This window comes from Sus scrofa, chromosome 18, assembly GCF_054392235.1.
Source record: "Sus scrofa isolate SSC_HxYL_T2T_F1_AM1 chromosome 18, Sscrofa_HxYL_maternal_Yorkshire_Landrace_v2.0, whole genome shotgun sequence".
NCBI lineage: Eukaryota > Metazoa > Chordata > Mammalia > Artiodactyla > Suidae > Sus > Sus scrofa.
Genome location: NC_139400.1, coordinates 64,897,237 through 64,912,500, shown reverse-complemented (window position 1 = coordinate 64,912,500; position 15,264 = coordinate 64,897,237). Strand labels below are relative to the sequence as shown.

General features: G+C 54.5%; 1 protein-coding gene across 6 annotated transcripts in view; it reads right to left on the bottom strand.

The window, feature by feature from the left end:
- The window catches only part of ZNF775 (zinc finger protein 775), a 113,077-nt gene that overhangs the window by 7,830 nt on the left and 89,983 nt on the right, over nt 1–15,264 (bottom strand). The window contains exons 1-3 of one of the 6 annotated variants that reach the window (XM_085004986.1): nt 11,635–11,697; nt 2,748–2,824; nt 2,017–2,124 (exon numbers count right to left, since the gene is read on the bottom strand). In XM_085004986.1, coding sequence (XP_084861112.1) covers nt 2,017–2,124; nt 2,748–2,778 — 139 coding nt within the window. In that variant the 5' untranslated portion in view covers nt 2,779–2,824; nt 11,635–11,697. Of the gene's footprint in view, nt 1–2,016; nt 2,125–2,747; nt 3,628–11,196; nt 11,547–11,634; nt 11,780–15,264 lie in introns of those variants that run through there. The other 5 variants (XM_085004987.1, XM_085004988.1, XM_021078783.2 and 2 more) reach the window with 5 other exon arrangements.

Genomic DNA, 15,264 nt, shown 5'->3' with positions numbered 1-15,264 from the left:
AGGCAATGGCGAATCCTTAACCCACTGAGTGAGGTCAGGGATCAAACCCACATCCTCATGGCACTATTTCAGGTTCTTAACCCACTATGCCAAAACTGGAACTCCCTTAAGATATACTTACATATGAGTCCAAATAGGTACGTCCAAGTATATTCACTGAAGTGCTATTTGTAATTATTAAAAAAGGAGAAAACAATCTAATTACCCATTAATAGTAGTCTAACAAAATGTTTACCTTCCTTATAATATGGAATATTATGCAGCAACTGAAAAGAGGCTACATATGTCAATGTGAAAAGAGTTCCAAAACAATTTAAGAGGGAAAAAAAAAAGGCTGGAAAAAAGTATCAGTTGTCTGATCCAATCCACACACAAAACACCATACCTCTCTGTGTATACAGACATCCCACTCTGGGACCAATCACACTAAACTGAAATTGGTGGTCACCCTGCAGGTGACATGGACCACGGGAGGACTAGATGGAGAGGTCAAAGTGGGCCTTCACTTAATACATGTTATTTGAATAGTCTTATAAAAATTCAAAAATCATAATTTTTAAATCTTTAAAATAGCTTACAAAGTAAACAGAAACCCCCTCTACTCTGGCGGCCTTTACTTCTGGGGCCAAAGAGCTCTACTCTACTCTACAGCCTCACTGGCCACCATGAGGGCACGGAAACTGATGTGGTGACCCTGGGGACAGGGCTCGGAGGGTAGGGATTGTCACAGAAAGCGCCTGTCGGGGGCCAGTTCTCCTTCTGGCAAAACAACGCTGTGAGGCCTCCCCAGCCGCTTGGTTGTGGGAAATCATTTTATCAGGAGTAATAACTTGAAAATGAAAGGAGTGGTTTAAATTGTGTACTGGCAGGAATTGAAAATGCCAAGTGGAATGAGTTTACTGACTATGTTTCCTTAGCTGCACTGAAATGCTGTCCGGTGGAAGTATTTAACAGGGCTGGGTGTCTAACGGATGGTCAGGCAGTGAATCCAAATATACTTGAGTCAGAGGGGTGCCACTGTCCTCAGGCGACAGGGCCCCATTCATGCCCCAGAGCCCCATGAAGCTGCTGCCTTGCCTTGATGAACTTGGCCGAGACATCTACCATGCTGCGCCAGGGCCCAGGTGGGAATATGTGGCCAGACATGTGAGGAGGCCCTGAGGCCTAGGGGTGGCATGTGGGGACATGTGACAGGCTTGTGCTGGGACTTCAATCACCATAGGCACCTTCCTGTAGGGATCGTGCGCCGATCCAGAGGAAACCAGGCCTCTGCCTGCCTGGTCCAGAGGTATGAACAGCTCCTTAGGATCACTTTTTAAAATTCTTAACGGTCCAGATGAAATAAAAGGGCACTAAATAGAGAGCTCTTCCTCCTTAACGGGTAGTTTCTGAGGTTACGGAAAAACTTGGGAAACAGCTGATGGTGATGGCAGTATAATGACATGAATATACATCATGCCACCAACGCAGACACATAAAAATGGTAAAAAAAAACGGTTGTTTCATGTTATTTACATTTCACCACAATTAAAAAAAAAAACCCTCACATAAAAAAAATTTAAAAAAATTAAAAGGTACTTAAAAGAGGTAAGCTCTGAATTATCTGAAAACTTTGGTCATGTAGAAGAGTTATGTCCTGAGCCTGGCCGGTAGGCATGGAAAGCTGTGGGGCTGCAGACCACCGTGGCGCCCAGTCCCCCAGTGTCTCCAGGGTCCAGGCCGGTGTTTTGCCATCTCTTCCTGAAGCTGCTACAGGGGGAGCAAAGGCCCTGGTGGAGTCTGTCTCTCACGTCTGAATCCGGACCTCACCTAGGAGTTTACGTGGGCAAAAGGGTCCTTCTGCTAAAACGGTTGGAACCCAAGGTTTTCCTGCAAAGACTAATGTCACATCACACACACGCACACACACCCCTCAGGTGCTCTCAGTGTTCAAAGTGTCAGGAGCCTGGGAAGTGGGGTGGCCATGCTCACTGCCATCTGTCAGGACCCAGCCCCAGGACAGCCTGGTGTCCAGACCTCCTCCTGCCCCGCTCTGAGCTGCTGCTTCTTTTGTCTGATTTTTGTCTCCTGTTAGGTCCACTGCGGTGATCATCCAGGAGGGCAGGGGCTGTGGGGGCAGCTGCCCTGGAGGGATGGGAGGGGAAGAGCCAAGTCAGTGTGTGCAGCAGCGAGGGGCAGGGCTCCCGGGGCTGGGCCATCACCTCTGCGCAGCCTGGCGACACCCACACCCGGGCCGCCGCAGATGCTGCAAGAGCGGGTCTCAACCCTGGGACTGCTCCGTCTGGAAGTGGGTGCTGGGGCTAAGGGCTGTGTTTCTCCCCACTGGCTCTAAGCTCGGCCGACACAGACCATGAATTGAGTGACCTCAGGAAGCGGTAATGGGCAGAACTGGAGACGCTCGCTCTCCTGCCCGACAAACAGCAGGGCTTGTCCCGTCGAACGTGGCTTTCAGGGCGTGATGGGCATGATCACCACGCACTCCCTGACCCAGCACTTGACAAACACCTGACTTCCCCTGGCAGATTTCTGTGCAGTGTGTGTGTGTGTGTGTGTGTCCCCGCCTGGCAAGCAAGGGCTGGGCTTGGTCAGTTCTCCGTCCCCTGGTCTGTGCTGGCGCCATTCTTTGATGTGGCCTCAGTGTCCCAGTCCCAGACTGTGGTTCTACAGGCCACAGGTAATTCCTGCTCAGCTACGCAGGGAGGGGAGGGGGCTGGGGAGGAGGAAGCCGTGGGCATCTTCTCTCTTACCTGGGCTGCCGCCAGCCAGGCCACTCTCCATGCCCGGGGCCCCTCAGCATCAGCACGGCGGCTCCCTGCCCAGCCGTCTGTGGGTGAGAGGGGAGCAAAGGAAAAGAGTTGGCCTTGGGATGAGGATGAAAGCCGTTCATAGGAGGCAGTCCCTCTTTTTCAAGAGCTCTTCTACCTGCAGGATTTTTTTTTCTTTCAAAGCACATATACCTGCTGGGCAGGTAAAATGCATATAAGTTCCATTTTATGAAGAAGAAACTGAGGCCAGAGAGGGCCATCGACAAGCCCCAAGTCAGAGGGGGGCTGAAGGGCATGGCTGGGCAAGATCCCGCAACTTCTAAAGCCCAGACCCGAGCCCCACACCCACGCACCCAACAACTACGCAGCAGCGGTGGGGGGTGGGGGGGTGAAGGATGTGAACCAGGAAACTCAGGTTAGTTTATAGACACTGCTCCCTGCCACCCCTCCCCCGCCCTCCCACCTTGTCACCAAGATACCCAGATGGGCAGAACTGTCCCTCCAAAATCATCAGCCCCTCTTTCAAAGTCCCCATTCATGTTCCAGTGCCAACATTTCCTGGGCCTCCCTGCCATCCTTTGGGACAGAACACATGGCCAGCCTGGGTCCTCGTTAACTCATGCCTGTTCACCAATCTGGGGCTCAACTTCTTGTTAAATCTCTTGAATACTTTTTTCTTTTTAGGGCCACAGCCATGGCACATGGAGGTTCCCAAGCTAGGGGTCTAATCAGAACTACAGCTGTGGTCTACACCACAACCACAGCAACTCGAGTTCCAAGCCGCATCTGTGACCTGCACCTCAGCTCACCACAACACCAGATCCTCAACTCACTGAGCAAGGCCAGGGCTTGAACCCGCATCCTCATGGATGCTAGTCGGGCTCATAACCCCTGAGCCACAACAGGAACTCCAAGTCTCAGTCCTTTGAACACTGCCTGACTGGTTCACTTGGTGCCTGGGGTGTGACCGGGGACGGTCCTGGTGCTCTGACACCTCTGCGTGGCCCCTGCCCCTTCCAGGTCTCAGCCTAAATGTCACATCCTCAGAATAGCCTTCTCAGGCCACCCTGTGAAAAGCCACCTCCCACTCTTCCCCGACACCTTTTCCCACATGACAGGATATTTACTTGTCTGTTTATTCCCCGACACCCTGAAGACATGCTCACCGCCGAGTGCCAGGGTCTGGGATAGGGCTGCCACACAGAGGGCACCAAACAGCCGTGTGTGGCACCGACCTGCTGCCCACCACTCATGCTCAGAGGTGTGGCTGCTGCACCTGGTGCCACGGGCAGCCCCTCCTGGGGACGGGGATCTCGCCACTCCCCCTTGGCCCCCAAACTCCCCACAGGTCCCAGCCTCTGCCCCAAAAGGTCGGGCTTACGCTGCAGGACCGGGTACCTCGGCTCAGCCCCGTGTAGGCACAGGGGACCTAGCCTCCCCCTCGTCTGCAATTCAGACCCCAGCAAGCCTCCCAGGGATGCCAGCCTACGCTTCCTCCCCCAGGTCCCCTTTCAGCAGGGACCTGGGGGGAGTCTAGACTCCCCCAGAGAGGTGGGGGCAGTGAATCTGAGAAATAGAAAAGCCACCATCTCCAGTGCCAAAAGGGAAGGATTCCCCTCCCTTTTCTGGTAGAGCGTTGTCTTTGGAAAGCTTCTGGTCAGAGTGCTCTGGCTGCCGTGGGAGATGGAAGGAAATCTTCGAAAGCTCAGTAAGCCTCTTGCCAGCTTTCCAGCCCAGGACTGTCTTTCTCAAGGACCTCAGAGTCATCAGGTGCCAAAGTTGAGGGAAAAGCAGCCCTGTCGCAGTCCCGTTGGAGGTGGCACCTGGCTCGTGGGACAAATGGGCTCCTGAGGACGGGGCAAGCTTTCCCACATGCGCAGTGGGATCGCATCTGCTGGGCATGTAACAGGTGAGGTTTCCGTCTGTCTTAGCACACCGCCTGTGAGGCGCACTGCATTCCACTCTCGTGCTTATTCAACTCAAAAACTTTTGTGGGGAGATTTTCTGAGTCGGCAGGAGATTTTATTTTTAATTCTATTTCCCAGGCAGGGGTCTGTCACGCACTCCCACTATGGGTTCTTATGGACACTGAAACCTGCCTGTGGCACAGAGAAAAGGGGGATGCAAAGGAGGGCGGGAGAAGGCCCCTCCTCAGGGCCCCCGATGGATGCCAGTGCTCCTGCCTCAGCACCACCTCTTCCCTCCGACTTACTCTGAGCCCCCGCCGTGGGGCAGCCTCTCACCAGCTAGAGAGAGATTCAATGTCTCAGGAGACTTTGAGGACTGGCAAACAGAAGGGGGCTCCCTCAAGGTGGGGAATCTCAGACGGGGAGCCAAGACCCAGGCCACAATTCAGGGTGAGGACAGTGGGCGGGACTCAGCCTCATTCGCAAACCCCTGCACAACTTAACTGAGGCCTCTTAAGCCAAATCAAATCAGTTCCACTTGATCCATTCTGTCTTCCAGGAGGTATTAGGAACTCAAAGTCACCTCAGGTGGCAAAAGGGCTTCACTTGGTGACCAACTCACAGGGAGTCACGGAGCTACATCATGGCTCAGGAAAGCAGGGCTCATGGTCCAAGCAAGCACAGGAGAGGAAGGACTCCCCTGGTGACCTAGCAGTTAAGCATTCGGTGTTGTTACTGCTACGGCTTGAGTTCAGTCCCTGGTCTGGGAACTTCTGCATGCTGTGAGTGCAGCCAAAAAAAAAAAAAAAAAAAAGAAGAGGAAATGGAAGGGACCCTCATGGGTCCAAAGGGAAGAAGTAAGAAAGGGGAGGGCAGGGGACAGGAGGAGAGGCAACAGGGGACAGGAACAGGGGCAGGGGTCATGTCTCAGGGGCCTCCACCTGTGTGCTCAGGTGGGATGTACCTGAAAAACAGCAGGTGTCCAGCAGACAGACCCTGAGACAGCAGCGTCTTTCCAGGTCGGCCAGGCCACCACACACCCTGCCCTGCTCCGCCACACTGCATGCCCCTTCTCGCCCCACCACCCACCCGCCTGCCCGCCTGCCCCACTAGACACACCACTCGGCTGACCGGAGAGAGAGAGGCCCAAGAACTCGGCGAGCAGGCCACCCAGCAGAACCCCAGCCAGAAAGCAGGAGGCAGCCGGGGCTGATCCCACCCCAGCAGGGACACTGGGTCCCTAATGGCTGCTTGGTCCACCACGTGGCGCTCTGGCCCCCATCTCCCTCAGGACCCTGTCCCCTTCCCCTCCCCAGCCCCTGGCTCTGGGTCAGGCCACAGCTGGGATGAGTCCCTCCATGGGAAGGCCTCTCGGGGCAGCTGCCATGACAACTGCCAGGTCACACAAAGCGGGCCTGCGGCCTGTGGCAGGTGCTGAGGGCTGGGGCAGGAAAGGTAACAAAGGAGCTTCAGTCTTAGCAGGAACCTGAGGGTGGGGAGGGGCTGGGCAGCAGCTGGGCTGGGGAGAAAAGCCACCACCAGCAGGGGCAGTGCAGGGACAAGTCCAGGTCACCCCACATCCTCCTGATCTCAGGGTCCTAGACCTTTGCCGCCAGCCGAGCACATCTCTCCTCACAGACCAGGCCCCAGATCGGGAAGAAGTAGATGGTGCCTCTGTCACCAGTGGAGTGGGGACAGGCCGCCTGCCCTCCACCAGGCTTCGAAGGGTGGCATCTCCCAAACTCTGGCCAAAGACCCAGATGCCAGGTCCTGCTCAGCTAGGAGCCCCCACAAAAGGCCACACCATCTGCCACTGCTCCCCTATGCCCACCACCTGCTCCCACCAGAAACCACAGACGGGGGGCAGCCTTCCCAAGGTCCCCCTCCCCATCCAGCTGACCCCCCACCCCAACCCCTCACACCATCAGGTCAGACCCCCAAGGGAGCAACTCAGGCCATGGTTTGGAAGGGAACAGGGGATGGGCGAGGGCTTGCAGGCCCCGCCGGCCTCCAACCTGAGGAGTGCTCCCGAGGAGCGGGAACTCTGTGCATCCTTCCCTCATTCACTGCCAGGTTCTCAGAGGCAGAAAGTGCCCAGCTTATGCTGAATGAATGAATGAATGAAATAAACAAACGGGGGACAGAAGTGGGGGCTCCTCTGGCCTCTGGCCTTCATCACCATCAACAAACACTTCAGGACCAGGTAACAATGTCCTCTGCCTGGAAAACAGATTTCACTTAATATCAGCAGGTGTTTAAAAGACACAGTCATGGGAGTTCCTGTCATGGCACAGCAGGAACGAATCTGACTAGTATCCATGAGGATGCGGGTTCAATCCCTGGCCTTGCTCGGTGGGTCGGGGATCTGGCGTTGCCATGAGCTGTGGTGTAGGTCGCAGCAACAGCTCTGACTCAACCCCTAGCATGGAAACCTCCATATGCCATGGCCCTAAAAAAAAAAAAAAAAAAAAAAAAAACCCACAGTCATAGGCTTATGAGAAAAAAACTGATCTAAACACTAAACATATCCACAGACAATCGTCTCTAACATCTGATGTACACAAAAGTTCAAAGATGCAAAATTATAAAGATGCTCGTATATACCTGCAAAACTGCATGTGCAAAGTACAGGGACACTGAGACACTAAAAACCCCACAAAAATGCCAGCTGATCCAGAGATACAAGTGTCCAGGGAGAACTGCGCAAGCACAGATCACTACCGATCACTGGTAGAAAAACAGAAACACTGACACGAGTGTGCTCACCACTTCACGATCGTCCCCCTGGGCCACTGCTCCAGGAAACAGAACTCCTTTCTGGAACAACGCAGCCACAGGGTGCCAGGAAGCCATGGCAGGGGTGGGAGGGAGTGTGATGGGGAACTGTCACCTGTTGGGTCACCTGTGGCGTTAGCTGAGGGGAGGGGCAGCATGAGGCAGCAAGGGCTGGCCGGGAAAAGGGTGGAGGGGCACAGAGAGCCCAGAAAGAGAATGAGGCTCTGCCCAGCAGGCCAGTGCAGCCTGGGACCCACAGCCAGGCCTGCAGGCATCCCCCCAGGGGGCGGCGACAGGCCCTTCCCCTCTCCCCTGGGAACCAGAGCCTCCCAGGGCTGGCTCCTCAGCCAAGTCAGCCCCTTGAAGTCCACTCCTGAAGGCTGCACCAGGAATCAGGCGCCCTGAGTTCAAGCCCAGCTGCCCGTGGCAAGTGACCTCACCCCTAGGCCTGGGTCCCCAGTGCTGAAGGTGACGGAGAAACCTGCTTCAAGGTTTGCTGGGAGCAACAGCTGAGGACACACTAGACTTTTTGAAGCCTATAAACCATCTTTCCCCCTCATCATGCAGCCTGAGAACAGTCCACACCTGCATGTTCTGCACCCTCTCTGCAAACACCCCTGCTGCTGGCTCACTCTTCCTAAACCGCCACTCTTCAAGCTGCTTCAGAAGCTCTGGAGCGCCACCCCACCCCGTGCCATACAGAAACCCCAAACTCCGCTCAGCAACGGGCCCGGGCTTTGCAGGGGAAGAGGGCATGGACAGCTTTCACGGTCAAGGCCACCTGCAGAGCCCTGCTGGGCAGAGCCGCTCCAGGTACTGCATCTCCCCAGAGAGGAGGCTGGGCAGGGAGCAGGGCCTCCTCTGGGCAAGGCTGGGTGGCAGTGGCAAAAAGCAGGTCCGGGGGCCCCAAGCACCAGGCAGGGGGCTAGACTGAAGGGCCTTGGATTCTCCTGCCAGCTCAGCTCAGGGGAGCCCCACAGCCTCACACCCTGTCCTTGCTTGGGGGAGGCAGCCAGTGTAGCCTCTCTCCCAGGACTGGTTCCACAGCCACCAGGCCCTCTCCCAAAGCTGGTCCTGCACAGGCCACCCCTGCAAGAGGCCTCAACTGGCCTCTGTTTGGGCCCCACCTCTGAGCATCAGTCCCCCATCCTCAGATCCATCAGATCTCACACCCTATTCTCCAGAGTATATGGCCAAGGAGGACCTGCAAACCAATCGCCAAGAAATAGCTTTCAAACATTATCAGAGTCAAGACAACTTTGGCTTCCCACCTTCTTAAGCCTGTGCCGCCAGACAAGCAGGCCAAGGTCCTAGCCCAGACCAGGAAGGCCCCCTCCACCCAGCTCCCAGAGGCCCGCCTCCAGCCCACACCCCGGCACAAGCACACCCAGCATCCTTCCGAAACCCCCACAACAGCTGAGCCCCTCTAGGTCCCCACCCATCTCACCCTCCCACCCCCACCTGCTCCTCCTGCCTCTCCATCAAGGGGCAGGGGCACCCCCACTGTTACCTTCTCCCAAGCCCAGCCCCTTCCCCCTCTCCTACTCCAGCATCTCCAGACCTCAGCCTCCCAAACACTGAGGCCCTCAGTCCCAGGAGAGGGGACAGAGGTGGGGCCACTGTCCTGCAGAAAGAAGACTATGCCGTAGCTGAAAGAGCCCAGGAATGGAGGCCTGAGACCTGGGGACCAGGTTTCCTTCTAGTTAGACCATGACCCCTCATCTAGGCCTCAGTTTCCCCATCTGCAAATGGACACAGCACTCGGTGCTGGGTATAGAAATGGTGTATCAAGGAGCAGGAAAAACACTGGCAAAGGACTCTGGGAAGGGTCCGTAAGGTGCAAAATGAATCCTTTTTAGTTCACTGCATTGCCATCACCCCTCCCACCTCCCCTTGTCAGAACTGGATCTTGGGGTTGCCCTGAGAGGAACAGCCCAGTTCAGGGACCCCTGTGGCTTTTGCCAGCACTCCCTGGGAACCAGGTCCATGGCCAGCCAGGACAGCCGCCTTATCCTGTCATGTCCGCCCCTCTCCCAGAGGCCCTGGTTCAAGTCCATGCCAGTCCCTGAGATGTGTCCTTCCAGGACTCCTGCCTCCACCTGCCCAGCATGCACACCTTTGCCAGGCCTGTCCCACCCCACCTCCCTGCCCCCAGGCCTGTCCCATATCTATGGCGTCCCCGTCCCCAGTCTTTGCTCAGCCACCTCCCTTTAGAGGACAGAGCAGCACCCACATTCCTCAAATCCAAGACTCAGGAGCCTGCCAGGGCCTGGGGACCCTGTTACCTGATGGAAGGCAGGGGATGAAACCCACTGCTAACAACACTTTGACCAGTTATCGCATCTTAACTTATAAACACTTTTCCACCTCTCACTGCATTCAAAAGACCTTGGCAAGGATAGGGAGTGTCTCCCCCTTTTTGAAAGAGGAAAGCAATGCCCAGAGGTGACATTCCCTGCCTCAAAGATTCTGGTCTCACACCCTGCAGGCCACTCCCACCCTAGGAAACCTTGGATTCCTCAGCTTAATCCTCACCAGGGACCAGGTGCATGGACCAGACCCCTCTACACAGCTCTGCACTCTGCCCTGGGTATCCTCACCATGTACCACCTTGCACAGCCACAGAGCGCAGCCCTCACCATCCACGGGTCCCTGCATAATCCCAGTGCTGTTCTAACAGCTGCACGACCTCTCACTGGCACTGCCTTCGTTCAGGCCTCAGCACTGCTCACCTGAAGACCGCAAGGGGGTCAGGGCTCATCTCTCTCCTCCAGGTCTTCCATCGCCCAGACTCAAAGCCATTTTCCTAAAATTACCATTTAAACAGGCGACTACTTTGCCTAAAATACTTTGGTGGCTTCCCCAGTACTTTCAGGTTCAGCTAAACATTTCTGGGCAGGGCCATTTCAAATCTAGCCTCCGCTCACCTCTCCTCACTGCACCATCAACCTACCCACCCGCCTTATCCCAAAATGTGGCTCCCTGACCTTGCCGCATCTTGGGACACCTATGAAAGATCTCGGAATACCCTTGCCCAACTCTTCTCTTTCCAGGTCAGATTGGGCATCACTTTCACCAGGAAGCCTTTGTGAACACACCAGGCTCAGTGGGGGGCCCTTCTCTGTTGAACCTGTGCACCCACCCAACCCAATATCACCTATGAGGTATCATGTCTCCACAACAAGACTGTAAACATCTTAACACAGGGAGTGTTTCTCACTCCCCAACACCTAGCACAAGTTCCAGCTTGCTGTAAACCATTAACACAAATTTTAACAAGGGAACATTTAAATAAAAGAAAGTTAAGCACAGAATCATGGAACCTTAGAGTTGAAAGAAGACTAGTACCCTCTAGTCTCTTCGTTTTCCAAATGAACACCGGGACCCAAAAGGGACATCTAACAGGGGAGCCTGGACAGCACCAGCCTGGCTTAGGGCTTAGACCACACCCAACTCCAGGTCTGGTTGACCAAGACACACTCCAGGCTCCATCCTGCCCAAAGGGCTGGAGGAGGCAGTGTGTCTATATCCTTCACCTTCACCAGGGAAGAAAGCCCCAGCGCTACCCGTATCCCCACTGAGATCTTGGCTCCTGTGCCCGTTTTCCTGGAATGGAGGTTTGGGGGACACCCCCACACACACACACACACACACATATCCATACACCTCCAGTTCGTGTAGTCTTAGCTCTCATTGTTCTCACCCTCAATCATTACGCCCGCCCATTTAATCATTTATTAAGCACCTACTATGTGTCACTGCGGCAAGCACTGGGTTCCCGCCCTCCAGGAATTCGGTCTTTCGGGGAGACTGACACCGCTCCCGAACATCGGGTCAGGCTCTGGTAGAGCGCGCCCCCGGAGGGGAAGGGGAAGGGGGCAGTCTCCGCGCTCACCTCCCGGTCTCCCCAGCTCTCACGCCCCCTTCCTTCTCGGCCCCGACCTGCAGCCCCTCCCCACGCACGATCCGGGCCCCTTTCCCCGTGAGCTGTGTGGGGGTGGGAAAGTTCGGGGCTGAGAGCGCGGGGCCCTCGGGGGACCCCGAGGCCGCCTCCAGCCGGAGGCTGGGTGGAGACGGCTCAGGAGGAGCCAGGACGGGGACTGGCCCCGGAGCACGGTCCGTCCCTGCGCACGCCCCTCCCCGCCCGCATTCAGAGGGACTCGGAGGGAGGGGACGAGAATAAATACCTTTGACTTTGTGGCTAAGGTTAACGGGAACAGCCACCCCGGGGCGACTTGGGCACTCGCTCCCCGCCCCGCCAGTCCCGGGGCAGGCGGGGCGGGAACGCGCCTCTGATTGGCTGGCAGGCCTGGCCATCCCCCGGGCCCCCCCGCCATCTGATTGGCTGTACCTCTCAGATGACCAGCTCAGCCCTATCCGAGAAGCCTGCGGGGCGGCCCCTTTGTTCTCTGGAGCCAATGGCCGGGGTGGGCGGGCTGACCTCGCCTCCAGCGGGGCCAGTCCCGCGCCCGAGAGACGTTGAAACGTTGGCAGAGGGTCGCTGGGCAGGGTCTCCCAGGAGGGAAAGAGAGGCGGGGGCGAGGCCGGGTTACTGGTGACAACCACGGAGCTCTCCCTCCCCGTCCCGGCCCCGCAGACGCGCCCTCCGAAATCAATCCAGTCACTGGACACCTCTCCGTCCGACGCCTGCGACGCGCCAGCTACCGCCCTTGTTGCCAAGATCCGGGGGAAAGAGAACCCCGCTACGACGCTCACATTGTGCATGTGACACGGTGGTGGCACTTGGCACTACAGCACACCAGGTGTTAGAGTGAGATGTGCAGGTCTCGTGCGGCTGGAGAGAAATCGCCCTCTGCACCCGTGCGGTCCTAGGCACGTTGCGTGATAAATGATGCCCGGGTCTCTAGGAGAGACTCAAGCATCATTAAATCCAACCTCTCGCGCTCTCTCGTTCCTAGGCCCAGGGCTACTACTGACTTAGAGACAGGGTCCAGATGGCCGCGGAGGGTCTTCGGTTCCCAGAAACCTGCAGGAAAGAATTTTCTCATTTACCCACACTGATCAGAAGGAAATGGTCCTTTATGCCGATAGAATTCCTCACGCCGCTGCCTCCGAGGGGGCTGGCCACCTCCCACTGGCAGATTCTCTCTGCTGCTGCTTAGAAACCGCCTTTGGGACATGAGGTTGGTACAAAGAGAAGCTGGCCTCGCTCTGAGACTTCCTACAAACCTCACTGCTAAGCTGAAGGACCTTATTCTAATTCATCAGTCAGTAGCACCTTCCTAAGCATTTGCCAGGGGCTGTTTAGCTTCATAACACAATAGAAACAGGGGGACTAAGAGTCTATCAGTTTTGCTGCAATCTTCATGTACAGTTTATACAAAAGATTCTTTCTGTCCCTGGACTTTGACTTATTCGTCTGTAGAAGAGTTAATGATTTTCTAGTTACAGTCAGCCTTCCTTATCCACAGGTTCCACATCTGTGAATTCGACTAAAATATTCAGGGGAAAAATACTCCGGAAAGTTCCAAAAAGCAAAATTTGATTTTCCCTGGCACAGGCAACTATTTATATAGCATTTACATTGTACTGAGTGTAAGTAATCTAGAAATGATTTAAAGTATATAGGGCATGTGTGTAGGTTGTAAAATATGATGCCATTTTATACAAGGGACTTCACATCTGAGGATTTTGTTGTCCCTGGGGGTTCTGGAACCAATCCCCAGAACAACTGGATTTTTGCAGGACACTAATTAGTTCCATCTACCGCAGAAGTAAAGCATAAAACCCTACCCACAGGCCAGACACCACGAGGCCATCGACTTTCTTAAATCGTTTCATTCATCGTATTTTCTAGAGTACCTAGCCAAAGCTCAGCCAAGGCTTGAAGAATTCCAGTATTGTAATTCCACATCTGCCACCGGCTATGGGTGGGAAAGCCATCTGCACTCTGGGCCTGTTTTCTCCTACAGAGTGAAAGACTTCCTCCTGGTTGACATTTCATGACCAAGGGTACTTCAAGGGCAGAAACAATGAAGCACATCTGGGATCCTATTTCCATTAAGCGGAAAAAGGGGAGAAGCTGCCTGTGTGCAAATGCACAGGAAAATGTGTGGAAGGCCACCCTCAAACTCTTTATGGTGCAAAGAGAAAAGCCATGGGGGGCGGGGAATAAAGGAGAATTTTCACATTTAAAATAAATCTAAATACATCTACATTGTTTAATTTTGACAAGATAATTGAATATGTTTGTAATTGTGGGGGCGGTGGAACCCCGGACTCTTAAACAGAAGGGCCGCTCCTATCAGCAGAGGGCTGACCCTTCCAATGGGACAGGCCCACCTTCAAGGACAAGGGACCCTCTAGGGCCCCTGAGGGACTCCGGAAGGAACCATGGGCAGGTTTGAGCTACCCCTGCTTTCCCAGCCCCTCAAGGCCACTTCTATTTGGTTCTCCCTCACCATCTTGGCCCCAAAGCATCGGGCAGTACAGCAATAGATGAGCCAATGCCCGCCATCCCCACATGCCAGGCCATTTCCTTTCCAAGCGATTTTTCAGAAAGTCAGGACCCTTGATCAGATTCCCTCTCCTTCATCCTTTTCCCCACCCCACCCCCAATCTTAATAACCTGCCCCCATCCCCTGCCCATCCTCCCCAGCCATCTAGCTACTTTCCTGGTCACCTGGCAAAAAGCACTGCTCCCTTCCCAAGCCCTTCAAGCCCTGAGCTCTTCTAAAAAAAAGACATATTTATTTGCTGTTTTTTTTGCTTTTTAGGGCCGCACCTGCAGCATATGGAAGTTCCCAGGTTAGGGGTTGAATCGGAGCTGCAGCTGCCAACCTACACCACAGCCACAGCAACGCAGGATCCAAGCCTCATCTGCGACCTACATCACAGCTCATGGCAACACAGGATCCTTAACCCACTGAGCGAGGCCAGGGATCGAACCCACAACCTCATGGTTCCTAGTTGGGTTCCTTTCCACTCTGCCATGACAGGAACTCCTAAAGAGACATGTTTGAATTGTCTTTCTTGAGACAATGTTCCCAGGTTCTGAGAGATAATTTGCCATCAACTACACAGGTTTGGAAGTGGCCCCCTAACCCAGTATAACGCTTTGATGCTGTCTGCACGCATCATCCTACACACCTGGAACCCCACCACCCCTCAGCCACCTCTCAACTCTACTCATGATTTGTATATGGTGTAACTCCTCCCAGACTTAGGCCTCTCAAGGCTAAGATTGGGCCTAATTTTTGTAAATCCCCAGTGTCTATCACATCAAGCACACACAGCCATTTAACACTGACCTTCACCCAAAGCAGCAGCACTGCATTCCCCCAATAAACACACAGCAGTGGTCAAGAGCACAGGTTCTAGTCAAAGAGACCCGAGTTTGAATCACCTCTGGTGATTACCAGTTATATGGCTTTGTGCGAATGTTTTCCTCTGTAAAAGAATAAGACTACCTAATGAACTCCAATTGTGAGATAATTTAGGTAAACTTCTTTGCATGGCTTCACTCACATGGTTGCGCTAGACTCTGTTAGATGCTAGAGATCTATGCAGAAATTACTGAGACAGGAAAAGGGCCCATTGATACCTGTCAAATATAGGTACTCAAGGAGTTCCCACTGTAGCACAGGGGGTTAGGTATCTGGTGTTGTGTCTGTGGTGGCTCAGGTTGCTGCTGAGGTGCAGGTTCAATCCGATCCCTGGCCTGGCACAGTGGGTCAAAGACCCAGCATTGCTGCAGCTATGGCACAGGTCAAAGCTGCAGCAGATTCAATCCCTGGCCCAGGAACTTCCATACGACGTGGGCACAGACAAAAAAAAAAAAAAAAAAAAGAAAAGAA